This window comes from Candoia aspera, chromosome 2, assembly GCF_035149785.1.
Source record: "Candoia aspera isolate rCanAsp1 chromosome 2, rCanAsp1.hap2, whole genome shotgun sequence".
NCBI lineage: Eukaryota > Metazoa > Chordata > Lepidosauria > Squamata > Boidae > Candoia > Candoia aspera.
In genome coordinates this window covers 57,785,009-57,797,830 of record NC_086154.1, presented here as the reverse complement: position 1 = coordinate 57,797,830, position 12,822 = coordinate 57,785,009, and the positions used below count along the sequence as shown (strand labels likewise).

General features: G+C 38.8%; 1 protein-coding gene across 1 annotated transcript; it reads right to left on the bottom strand.

The window, feature by feature from the left end:
* Window positions 1–1,643: 1,643 nt before the first annotated feature.
* ALAS1 (5'-aminolevulinate synthase 1) lies at window positions 1,644–11,702 on the bottom strand. Its single transcript, XM_063291909.1, has 10 exons — window positions 11,423–11,702; window positions 9,949–10,161; window positions 8,914–9,063; window positions 8,580–8,802; window positions 7,271–7,455; window positions 5,907–6,086; window positions 5,649–5,813; window positions 4,414–4,682; window positions 3,148–3,310; window positions 1,644–1,924 (listed from the first exon to the last, which is right to left on the bottom strand). The coding sequence occupies exons 1-10, from the start codon at window positions 11,619–11,621 to the stop codon at window positions 1,764–1,766; spliced, it is 1,908 nt and encodes a 635-aa protein (XP_063147979.1). The 5' UTR covers window positions 11,622–11,702; the 3' UTR covers window positions 1,644–1,763.
* Between the last annotated feature and the right edge of the window lie 1,120 nt (window positions 11,703–12,822).

The window sequence follows — 12,822 nt, the reverse complement described above, 5'->3', positions numbered from 1 at the left end:
TGGGCAGTGCAGCCCATTACTGCAGAAATGACTGGGTTTCTGTATTCACACAATTCAGTCTGGCCAGAGGAAGGTTCTTTGGTTATAGATTGACCCAATGCATATTGAGGCTAGAACGGTCCCTTTTCTTGACTCCGAATGCCCAGATTTCTGGGTTTGCACAATACATTGGACCTAAAACAACTCAAGACAGCATATTCTATGAATGCAACCAGTGATTCCTTATGCATGCAACACAGGTACGAGGTTCGTACACTATATTAGCCCTTAATGAAGCATTCTTAGTTTTAGCTTAGCAGCCTTTAAATCCAGCCAGTGTGTCTTGTTCAGGAAACCATGGTTAAAACAAACCATAGTTTAGTGCAGTGGGTAAGCTCAGGCAGTATATGTAGTTCTCAGGCAATCAGGGTTATTAATCTTTGTAAACTCACAAATGTGCCTGGTTGTTCTTATATTTCATGTTAAATATGCAAAATGGCGTTGGGGCCATGGCTGTACAAATGCTATATAACCTGTTTTAAGGTTTTATTGATTAGGAATCAATAAAGTTACACCCATATAGGTCTACAGACTTACTGTTTTTCAGGGCTGGTTTGGTATAAGGTAAGCAAGAAGGCTAGGCAGGTAAGGCAGAACTCGCACATTTGCAGTCAAGGGGCACAATTTCTCAGACCAGTTCAGTCCTTTTGGTGCCTGGCAAAGAGAAGCTCCCAAGCACCTCCCCCCTCCCTCCCCGCTTTCAGGCAGCCCAGAAGAGCAGTCAGGCAATTGAATAATGCTTGGCTGGTTTTCCTTGGCACCCCCAATTCATCTCCCTTAGGGAAGGGCTTCCCCGGGCCTCAAGGCAGCGCCATGTTTTGCAAACGAATGTCTCTTTTCAAGAAGTAAAGACAAGGAGTAACAGTAAGAGGATACGCATGCAAGACTGGAGGGAGATTCCCACTATCATCTGCCAGTGTGGGTTTATCACAGAGGCTTATGAACCTTTGCTGGCGGGCATGTCTACCTATTGCTTGGGGAAAGGATGATGCCTGGCTGGGCAAGGGTGCCCTTCAGTGCGATCAGCAAACAGTGCCTAACAAACTGCTTTTAGAAAGAGCCATTCAGTATTTGCAAATACTGTATGCCTGTGTGTGTGTGTGTGTATTTGCACAGATACTTGTATGCCAGTTGTTCTAATGGTTAAAGTGCTGGATTTAAACCAGGAAGATCAGATTTGAGTCTGTTATTCAGTCACAGATTTCAGATAATTTTGAACCACTCACTCTCAGCCTAACTCACTTCACTGGATTGGTGCTTTGGAAAAAAGATGAAGGGAGATTCATCTCTGAGGGAGTCTCCCTCAAAGTGCGGGTGCGTACAACTAATTATATCAACTTCTGCCCCATTCCATAAAGATTCTACAGACGTCTTCATCCTGTCTTTAGCTTCTCCTGTGCCAGTCTCTAACACGGAACGAAGAAGATGTATGAGTTCTCTCATTTCATATACTTTAAGTCAGGACAGCATGTTACTAAGAATGAAAGACCAAATGTATTCATTAACATGGATTCCTATGGGTTTCAAAACTAGTAGAACGCATGTTTTATATGTATTTAAACATGGGAATGGGAAATGTCATTATAAAATAAAGAACTAGGAAACACCATCTTAAAGTTTATTTTCCAGAATTCTGTTTAGACTATGGAGTAAAATGCAAGTAACAGGCTACAACATATATCTGAATATTTGACAGCTAAACATAGATGGAGCTACACTTTGCTTCAAGCAGTAGCTGACACAAGTTTACTCATTCCACTGAAATAGGATCTTTCTCTTTCACTCATTACTTCAAAGTGCAAGGGTCGCCTACAGAAGTTGCACTCTGCTGAGGAGTGTGGCTTTAGTTCTAGGCCCACTTCTGTCCAGGTACTTAGCAATTTCTCTGCAGGACAAAATGAAAAATATTTGATAATTTAAAGACGTTTACCTTCTTCCCCACCTGTAAGCTTGAATTTGTTAAACATACGAATGACAAAAATCCAGCAAAATCTAAATTATTGGTTTAGTTCTTTCAGTAATACATTTAATAACTGTCTTAATTTTGAATGAGCCAATGCACCTTTTTTTAAAAAAAATCTGTTCAATCATGTCTGCTTCTTGGAGACTGCCTGGACTAGTCCCTGCAGTTTTCTTGGCAAGGTTTTTTGGAAGAAGTTTGCCATTGCCTGCTTCATAGGGCTGAGAGAGTGTGACTGGCTTCGTGCCTAAGGCAGGACTAGAACTCAAGGTCTCCCGGTTTCTAGTGTGATGCCTTAACCACTACACCAAACTGGCTCTCTATTTAACCTATAGATTAGCTTTCAAAGGCTTAAGGACTATTACCAATTAAGGGTGGGGTGCGGGGTGGTATTATGTATCTCCTAGAAAATCTTAATGTAATTCCCAAATCTATTGTATCTACCAAACTCTTTCCCTATAAATTGAAGGGTTAAGAGCATGCTAACATGCTTTGCCCCCTTCAAATGCCTTATACAGCCCTAAAGCACAATATATTATTATTTCTGGTGCAGAGCTATGAAGGCTTTGGGCACTTGTGGCTTACTGTAGAGAGGCAGGAGACCCACAGTCTGTCATCTGGAGACTCAACTCAAGAACAAGTTGCCAAATAATACAAGGAGGCATAATTGAATAAAGGCCCTTCGAAAATGAAACCAAGCAGTACTGATAATTTGTCTTATCATAGAAATATGAAATTAGCTAAACAAGTTCAGCTAAGCTAGACCTTTAGTTCTTGTTATAAAAAAGCACTTGGCTAACAAACCTTGTATTGTTGTCATTGGTTGGTTTTTCTTGGCTGCTATATTATGTTATTGCTAATTTTCTTATGTGTTTTTTCTTGTTTTTAAGTACTGTTAGCTGACTAGAGTTATGACATTTGAGATGGGCAGCCATAAAACTGAATGAATAAATAAACCTAGTTTAATCATAGAAACTGAATAGGTGATACTGTTCTGCTTTTATACAGCTGAGAAACTGCATACATAGGCAGACAACACAGCACTTCCTTTTTCTGTATGAAGATGTGTTCAGCAATGCAGATGCTCAAGTTCTTGTCCAGAATAAGAAATACCTTAAAGCTGCTCTTTTCCAATTCTGTTCACTCACCAATAAAATAATTCATCATCTGTGGAGTATGATGTGGTGTGGGGGCAATACGCAGCAGCTCTTCTCCACGTGGCACAGTGGGGTAATTTATTGCCTGGACATAGATGCTATGTTGGCTCATCATTTTATCACAGATCTCAGTATTTTTAGCAGCATCTGCAACCTGAAGTTAATAAAATATTAGATGAGTTTCTAGGCTGAAGACTGAAGATAAAATTTCTTTTGACCAAGCATCAGTGTTCCTGTAAGAAAGCCAACCATTACATGGCACAATGCTTAGTTCACCCAACTGGGTCTAATCTTTGCCAACGAGATACAAACTATACAGAGACAATAGAAAAGAAGTTATGGGGAAAGCAGAGAAGGCAAGAGCCAGAGGAAGCTGGGGAAGAGAATGCAACTTCTCTTGCCATTATCAGAGGGGGATCCTTTCAGTTATGCAGCCCTCACGCACCCCCTGAATTACTTTCTGTGGTATGAACGCTTGGGAACCAACATCTAGTGACAAAGTGCTAAACACATGATGCGTGATTCTTCGAGGGAAAAAAAGGTATGCCCCAAAATGACAGGAGAAAAAAGTGGCCCCATTCCGTTTGGTATCACATTAGCATGCTATTGGGCCCCAGCTGACAAAGTAACCCTTTACACAGTACAGCCCTCAGCTCACCATGTCCAAGTGGCTTAAGAAATGCAAACTGCCAACAGCCTTCTATTCTCTCAAAATATCAGTTAACCATTACCATGTTATACCGAGGCATTTTTCCCACAACATGTTAATGGAGCAATTCATTTGCCCTGAAAACAAAACAACTCTTCATTACCATAAAAAGTCTGGAGATAAAAGAACTTCATCAAAAGCGGTTATCACTGAATGATTCTCGGAAAGGATTATTAGGTTTACTCCTCCAGTCCATGTCTGGCACTATTAGCACTGTTTCCTCTGGTTATTTAGGAAAGAAATGAATCCTTCCTCACCCCTCTATCCTTCTCTTTGACCATATGCGTGTCTGTTCCTGTCTGTATCCCATTCTATGTATCAGTATTCACCCTCCTGTGTATGTCTGTGCATCTCTTCCCACCTCTCACCACCTGTCTACTCCGATGCATTTATGCAATGGAACTAGCTATACGTGTACAATGTTTAATACAGAAAGTATAGCCAAAAGCAAAAAAGTAATGATCCTTAAGACACGTCTTTCCTCTATTCTACAATTTGCTGGTATTTCCAAACTTTGTTGTAAAAGCATTAGCATGCTCCATATTTACCCTGATAGGAATGATATGACTGGGACAATGCACTACAGGAAGCCCAGCATCCATCAGCATTTGTCTCATGAGTTTAACATTACGCTGGTGTTGTCGACGAAGGACTTGCCCCTCTGTGCTTTTGAGCGTTCTCACAGACTCTAATGCACCAGCTAAAAGCATGGGTGGTAAGGAAGTGGTAAAAATGAAGCCAGCAGCATAGGAACGGACAGTATCTATTAAAGAACTTGTACTGGCAATATAGCCTCCCACACAACCAAAGGCTTTACCTGAAAGAAAGAAAGAAAAAAGTAAAAGTTATCCTAGTTCTTGGCTTCTCTCAACACAAACAATTCGAAAACTGATGTCTTAAGCAGCACTGTTCTAGCATCAAATCCTCATGCAGGAGGTACCTTTATCATAATACTATCAAGTTAGGTATTTTTGAACTCACTGTCTATTTCAAGGTATGTGTGCATTCTGTAAAGTAACACCTTAAATAAACCTTACTATATTCAAAATAAAAAGGTAACATGAAGCTTTCACCTGACGTTTTGGTACATGGTGAACTCTTCATACAAAGGCAGCAATTGTTCACTAAGTGAAATGCATGCAGGCTTAGACTTTGTTATCTATAACCAAAATTAGGAAATTGTTGTATAATGTTTTGTCATCTCTAGTACATGTTCTCATTTGCTTACCACCTTTTGTGCAAGATCCTAAGAATGCAAACATACAAAACCCACCTGTAAAGCAAACTGCTGGGAAAGCGTACTTTGTGTAAACCAATATCTCTAAATTGCAAAATAGGAGCAAATGGGTTGAGTGATTACAGTCCTCCCTCTATTACATAATGCTAACTGTCAGTTCATAGTTCCTTTAAATTTAAAGGAACAAAGCATTTCCCTTAGTTCAAACTATGCTTTGTTTGCATTAAAGATTTTCAATCTGATATTTTACCTGTAGAAAATACTGGTTTCTACTATATGGATTTACTAGTTCTGTTCCTACCACATATCCCTATACAACTCCCTCAACAAATTTAAGGATCAAATTTGTCCTTAATGATCCAGAAAGAAAAACAGATTTCTGTAAGGCTCATTATATTTTCAGAAACATTAATCTGAAGATAGGGTGGCGAGGCCTATCCCCAAATCAATTATCCCTAAAGATTTAGTGATTATCAATCACTGTTTATGACTCATTTTTAGTCATCCTTCAAAAAACTAGACTTCAGCACACATGAATACACTTACCAAGTGTTCCAGAAATAATATCCATTTTATGCATTATTCCATCTCGGTCTCCAATACCACCACCACATGTTCCATAGAGTCCAACGGCATGAACTTCGTCTACAAATGTAATTGCTCCATGCTCATGAGCCACGTCACAAAGCTCTTCCAATGGACAAACTGCACCTAAAGCCAGTATTTATATATCATCAAATTTTTGCTTTTCCTAATTATCCTCTCCAAAACTTCAGTAACATGTGCCTTAGACATCAAACATACCATCCATTGAATGAACAGTTTCAAATGCAACAATTTTTGGAATAGATGGGTTAGATTTTTTCAGGAGTTCTCTGAGGTGACCAACATCATTATGTCGAAATATATGCTTTGGCACTCTACTGTTTCGAATCCCCTGAATCATGGAAGCATGGTTTCCTGCATCAGAGTAAATTTCACAATCTGAGGAGGGGAGAGAAAGAAAGAGTAAGTGCCACCATAAGTTTAAAACATTACACCCTGATCTTCTTTACCAAGATATTTATTGATTTAAAAAACAGAAGTGGGGCAACTGACTAAGCCAGTTGGAAATCAGATGATTTAAGTGGCAATTAACACCCCACCCCCAGTAACAGCAGCAATTTCATGGATGCCACCAGCCATGTATCAAAGAAAACAAGTCACAAGGCAAGAAAACCCTTCCAACTCCCTCAAACGTTGAAGCCACAACCCAGATATTACTAAACTGCTCTTATCTTCATCAACACAGATTGCAATTTCCGTATTTGGGCAACAATTACACAAATCCAAGTTGTCATAAAAAAGAAGGAAAAAAAACCCTGGCAGCTGAGGTGGGTACAGCATAAAGGTAAATTTTATGCCAGAGATGCAGTTCTTCAGAGATGATAAGAATGCTCTGTAGATACTTTGGTCCTGCTATGACATTTTACCAAAGAATCACAAGATATCCAGGCCTTGTTTTAGAAATCTAGCTTAACATGATGGATCCTATCAAAATCAGAAGAGTTTCTTGATAGTATGGATTTTAGGAGAATCTTGCAAGAAAAATACTCTTAATTTATCAGAAGTAGTCATACATGTGCAAGCATGTATCTTACACAACTAGTTTTTAAAAAGTAGCTCCTGATGAAGAGTTTGCAAATGACCATTCATTTAGTGACTGTAACTTGGAACAGTGACTTACGACTGGTCTTCAGTTATGACAGTTGCACCATTCTACAGTCACGTGATCACCATTTGTGACCTCCCAGCTGGCTTCTGATAAGCAAAGTCAATGGGGAAGCTAGCAGGAGGTCACAAGTCGTGGTCATGTGATATCTCGCTTAACAACCGCAGCAAAAAAAGTTGTAGAATCGGGTGCAGTCACATGATGCCTCACTTAATGACTGCACCACTTAACGACAAATTTTTCCAGTCCCTATTGTGGTTGTAAGTCCTACCTGTATGGAATTATCCATCTACTCTTGATGAACTAAATTACCAGCTATAGTCAATTTTAAGCCAATTCTAATTTGCAACAACTGCATTTAAAAGGGAATCTGTGCTATATAGTGGAAGAAAATGCTATGGAACACTTATTTGAAGCTATTTCTCTTGTAAAATAATAGGCAAAAATTAGATCTTACCTGGTAACATTCTAGCTAATGTGAACAGTGTTGAATCATTTGCTACAAAGCAGGAAGAGAACAACAGAGCAGCATCTTTTCCATGAAGATCAGCCAATTCTTTTTCAAGATCAACATGGAATTTACTGGTTCCTGAAATATTTCTTGTGCCTCCTGCTCCTGCACCATGTTGTTTCAGTGTTTCCCTGTGAGGAAGGTTCCAACAATGACATTAGAACTACTCAGGATAACCTTATACTTGCAAATTGGGTTTATGCTACTTTGTATAATTATTTACTCAATTATCATTCAGATCTTATCCAAGGTTCCCAAATCTTAATCAGTTAACCAATTTTATGAATTTAATGAATAGCCTAAAAACAGTCTGTCAAAAATGTTTTTTTTTTTTTAAAGAAATGCAATGAAACATGATTTAACCAAATAATCCAGTGTGGATCATGGGGCTAAATCCACACTCAGTCATGTTTCAGAGCTGACCCGATGAAATCCATGAGATGCAAAGCAGTCATGACTAAGGTTACTTGCACTGATTTCGAAGTTTAAATATGAGGTCTGCAGGAATTACAGGAAGAGAAATCTGTGCATCTGTTGTATTCTTAAAAGCAGGGCAGTACAAAAGCTGAAATTTAAAGGTAATGACTAGTTGGATGGCAATATATTTGCAGGATTGTCTCTCCCTGAGAGTATCTGCCCGTCCTACCAGATTGGATAGGGTAGGCAAGCTCCAGGTCCCTTCCTTGAAATCCTGCCACCTAGTGGGGTCTGGGAAGTGTGCCTTTTCCATGGCTGCCTCACCTTATGGAACACCCTCCCCCCAGTGATTCAGCAGGCCCCCACCCTTTTTGCCTTTCAGAATGCCATCAAGACCTGGCTTTTTACCCTGGCACTGGGATAGAATGAGAATATCTGGAATTGGTTGTGGGGCATCCCAAGGGGATGATTCAGGTGCTGGCTTTTTGTTTTATGGTTTATGATTTTATAGTTACTGGGTGTTATTGTTTTTGCGAGCTGCCCAGAGTTGTGTTTAAGATGGGTGGCCATACAAATCTTTTAAATAAATAAAATAAATATAGCTATTATATAAAATAAATATAGCTATTCTATTTTGCACTGGGCCTTCTGAGGACCAAGGGCAGAAAAAGTTAGTGCTAGGTACAAGACGGATCCTCAAGATTTAATTGACACAGTACTTGATAATCAAAGAGGACCTAGCAATTAAGTCATCTAGTCAATTTCTTAAAAAATGATTGGGCAAGATTCTGCACAACACTAATTAACCAATATTTTATTTTCAATTAAAAATACTTACATAACAGCTCCACAAACTCTAGGATGGCGACTCATCCCAAGATAATCATTGCTGCACCAGACGGACACTTCTTTCTTGTTGATTAAGGATTCTGAATAGTCATCTGCCATGGGAAAAATCTGGGCTCTTCGATTCACAGTTTTAAACACACGATATGTGTGATCTGTTCTTTTCTCATCAATCTTTTTCTCAAAAAATTGATCATATTGAAAAGTCGAAACAGCTAAAAAGTGAAAGTACTGAGGTGAAATATTACTTCTGTTTAGATTTAGCAAAACATTAAAAGCTGCAAGTTTTGATTTCTATCAAACTGTTCAACAAAGGCAATCCTTACATTTTGGCAAGTTTTCCTGAAGCAGATGAGATACCCCTTCTGGCCTCTGCTTCAACATTATGTCCTGGAATTTCTTCAACAAGCCATTTTGTTTTTTACCATCCATCTCAGCATTAACCTCAACAGTATTTTCTGGTGTTTTGATAAGTTCTATACAGTAAAATATAGTAACATTAACAATTTAAGAATCCTTTCCAAAGTAGTTGTTGAATTGTTCAAAACGATTTCATACACAATAAAAGGTTATTGAACAGTTCCATGTTATTTTCCCATAAGTACAGCCTCCTAGATAAGCATCAGCAACGACAGAGATTCTCACAGGCAACAATTATTTTAAAGGCCTTTCATTTAGGTTACGGTAGACAGTAGCATCCTATCCTATGGGATACTGTCAGAAGGCCCAGTGCAAAATAGAATAGCGATATTTATGTTTGAACTCATTCCGACTGTGGGTTATTGCCATTCAGAAAGTGTCATAAAGAAGCTTTATTAATTTATCTAGGTGACCGTTAATTATCAGCTAACAAAAGATTAGTTTCCCACCAAGAAAAAAAAAAGCTCAGTAGTACTTCAAAATCTGGGGATTTCCTCAAGTAAAAGGTCAGTTGACATTCCACTGAAACATCATCAAGTTTTAATACTACAGGGAATGGGAATTACAATGCATTTTAAGAAGCAAGTGTATTAATGATTAGAAAAAAACAACCTTTCTTTTAATTTCATAAATGCACTCATAGAAAACACCTTCCTTACAAGAATACGTAAGAAATATTTAACTCCTTTCAGAACTATCATTATTTTGAAATCAAAGCTTACTACAATTATTAGCCAGTGGCAGGGGCATAGAATCAATAGAGAAACAACATGGGACTTCAACCAGAATTGCAGTTCAAACAGTTTTGCAAATTTGTATCTGATTTTAGAAGTTTGTCTAATGAATTCTCCTCTTTAAACCTGCTTAGCACAACTAGCATTTTGTACTTAGTACAAACTAAGTACTAAGTAGAACACTCATCCTTTCAGAAGAGGACATACCTTTTCTTACAGCTTGCATTTCTTCCACATCCTCCTGGAGTTCCCGGCTGGCTTTGCAGAAAACGTTGTTTCCTTCATTCACCTGAGCTGCCAAGAATGGGCATTTACTCACAGTAGCTTGGTTAGCACTTGGGCTACCGGCAGATGGGTCACTTACAGAAAGTTGTGGTCTGCTTATGTTTTGTTGAGCCACATCTGTAGAGCTTTTGTTCTCTGGATGAAAAAAAGTTTTCAGTACAGAACAGGAAAATGTGAAGCACTCATTTAACAGGTATTTCTTATGCCTCTGGCTTTGTGTAATACTGCTTACTCTCAAAAGGAAGAGTGCAACAGGTATTTGTGTTTGCTTTTAGTGTCTTAAATACAGCTTGTGTGCATTGCATTATTCAAGGCCCCTTAAGTATCAAAAAGGAAAAATGGATTTCCTTGAAAAACTGTTAGCATTGAAGACATTTTCTACTCAAAGCCCTCCAAGGAGCAGACTTAAGTTATCCAGCAAGACTCTACACCTTACAGACCATTACAAAGTACTATGCTGTCCATTACTTTGCTTCCCTAATACTTCTATTTTTAATATCTACTGTTTGATTAACAGTACTCGCTTACTGAACACACAATTTCATTTCACTGAATATCTGCATTTTTAGTAACTTGAAAAAATTCAGATGAACTATACTTCCCATCAATTGTTTTGACCGAATGCAACGCATACAATTGTAGCCAAGAAATATTCAGAACCTTTTGCATGCTAACACTGTCAACTGTGTGTTTGCTCTGCAAAAAAATCTTAGGTAATTATATCTACTTATAATTTGGGAGTAAACCCCACTATATTATGTGATCTTTTTTTCAAGAATAAACGTACTATAAAATTCAAACAATGCAATACTATGTAAATGCTGAAGTTACAGCTCCCAGAAGTTTCCTTCTTATCAGCTGGCTTTCGAAGTGTTTAATGCACTAGAAGTATACTTCAGTAGTGCCTACAAACAGTTACTGAAAGTATTTTCTACAATAAAAGTGAGAAACATTACAAACAGGTCTTTTTCCATTTGAGGTAGCTACATCATCCCTCCCTATACAATTCAGCTTCCTTTCCATTGCTATGTACCAATCTTTATGCTCTTCTTCACCTCTGTTCTTAATTTCCGCTGGAGGGACAGTTGCAATATACTTTGGCCTTTAACTCAGGGAACGATGTTCAAAGTTCAGAAAAGCTGTTGGCTTTCCCCAAAATTCCCAGTTAAGCTTAACATTTGAGATGTTTGTTAAATATTTTCAGAATTATTACCAAGCCAATTTATCAACTGAGAAATAAAGTGCAGCATTCTTCAATGCAGTCCTCATGTTCCAGATTACTTCTAAATGGAATGGCTTGCTGAACCAATGTCCACAAGCACATTTGCCACATTTGCAGAAAAAGGTTTCTGGTCATGGCAGATCAAATTAGTCAATTTAACAAGTTGAGACTTACTCTCACTAGCAGAAGTGGATTCTTCAGTTTGCTGGCAGTGAGTTGCTGATGTACTTATAGCCCGTGAAGCAGGCTTGGTCCCAACTTCCATCATTTTGGGGCAATTCTGAGCATAGAACAGAAGGGATTTGCCAGCTTTCTGCAAGAAAGCCTGGGATACTCTTGACAGGAATGGGCAACGACGAACAACAGTTTCCATTTTCAAGGTTTTTCAGAAGTCTGGCTGAAAGCAGAAAATAAAACTGCCCCTCAAAAGTATAGCCTAAAACACAAACAAAAAAATGTACATAATTGTTTACTTTCAAGTTAAAGGCTGTTTTTTACATATACAGTTTATCATATTTAGAAAAAGAAAGTACTGTTAACAAAATTCACAAATGTGTAACTCCCTGAGCTTTGGATCCGTTTGAAGCTTTTATATATCTACAACATGGGATACATTACAGCCAACACTACGTATCTGCAGATTAATTCTTTGTCAAAAATTTTCTATGTGTGAATCAATCTTTTCACAATTGCAGCAAGTTAGCAAATTCAGCACCACCACATATAATCAGACCACACCGAACTACACAAATATCCTAGAAATACTGTTCAGAATTACATTTTTCCTACACTGCTCTTTGAATACAGAGATGTGGTATACTGGAAAATGTATTGTAACAAAATTTTTGCTAAGTAGTTTGTTCCACACTGAGTTAACTGAATACAACTTAAGCTTGAAATTAACTTTTCATCTACTGGCAGAGGCAGTCTACCCAAAGTTATGCCACAAAATAAGTGCTTGCAGTATTTCATGATCTCAGAAGCAGAGTTTTTGAGATCATGAAATACTGCAAAGGCTTATTTTATAGCATAATCTTAGATAAAAGAGCTGAAGGAAGGAGGAAAATTGGGGTAGGGTGCAAAACTCAACTCTGGTTCCCTAAGATTGATTGTAGTCATTCATTGATTGTACTGACTGCCTTCAAGTCAGTCTTGACTCCTGGTGACTGCCTGGCCAAGTCCCTGCGGTTTTCTTGGCAAGATTTTCAGAAGCAGCTTGCCATTGCCTTCTCCCAGGGCTGAGAGAGTGTGACTGGCCCAAAGTCACCCAGATGGCTTTGTGCCTAAGGCAGGACTAGAAACAGTTTTCCTGTTTCTAGCCTGGTGCCTTTAAACCACAACACCAGACTGGCTCTCAACTGATTGATAAGCGTCTGAAAATCCGTTCCTAACTGGAGAGAGGATTCAACCAAGACGTCCCTCCTCCCTCGGACGCAGCAAGGCCGGATCGTTCGGGATTTCTGGCACAGAGACCGCCATTCTCTGTGGCGCCACTTTCCTTCCCAGAGACAAGGGCGAAGAGGGTGAGGTTCCCTCCCGGGGACGAAGCCCTCCACGACCCTCTTCCGCCACCG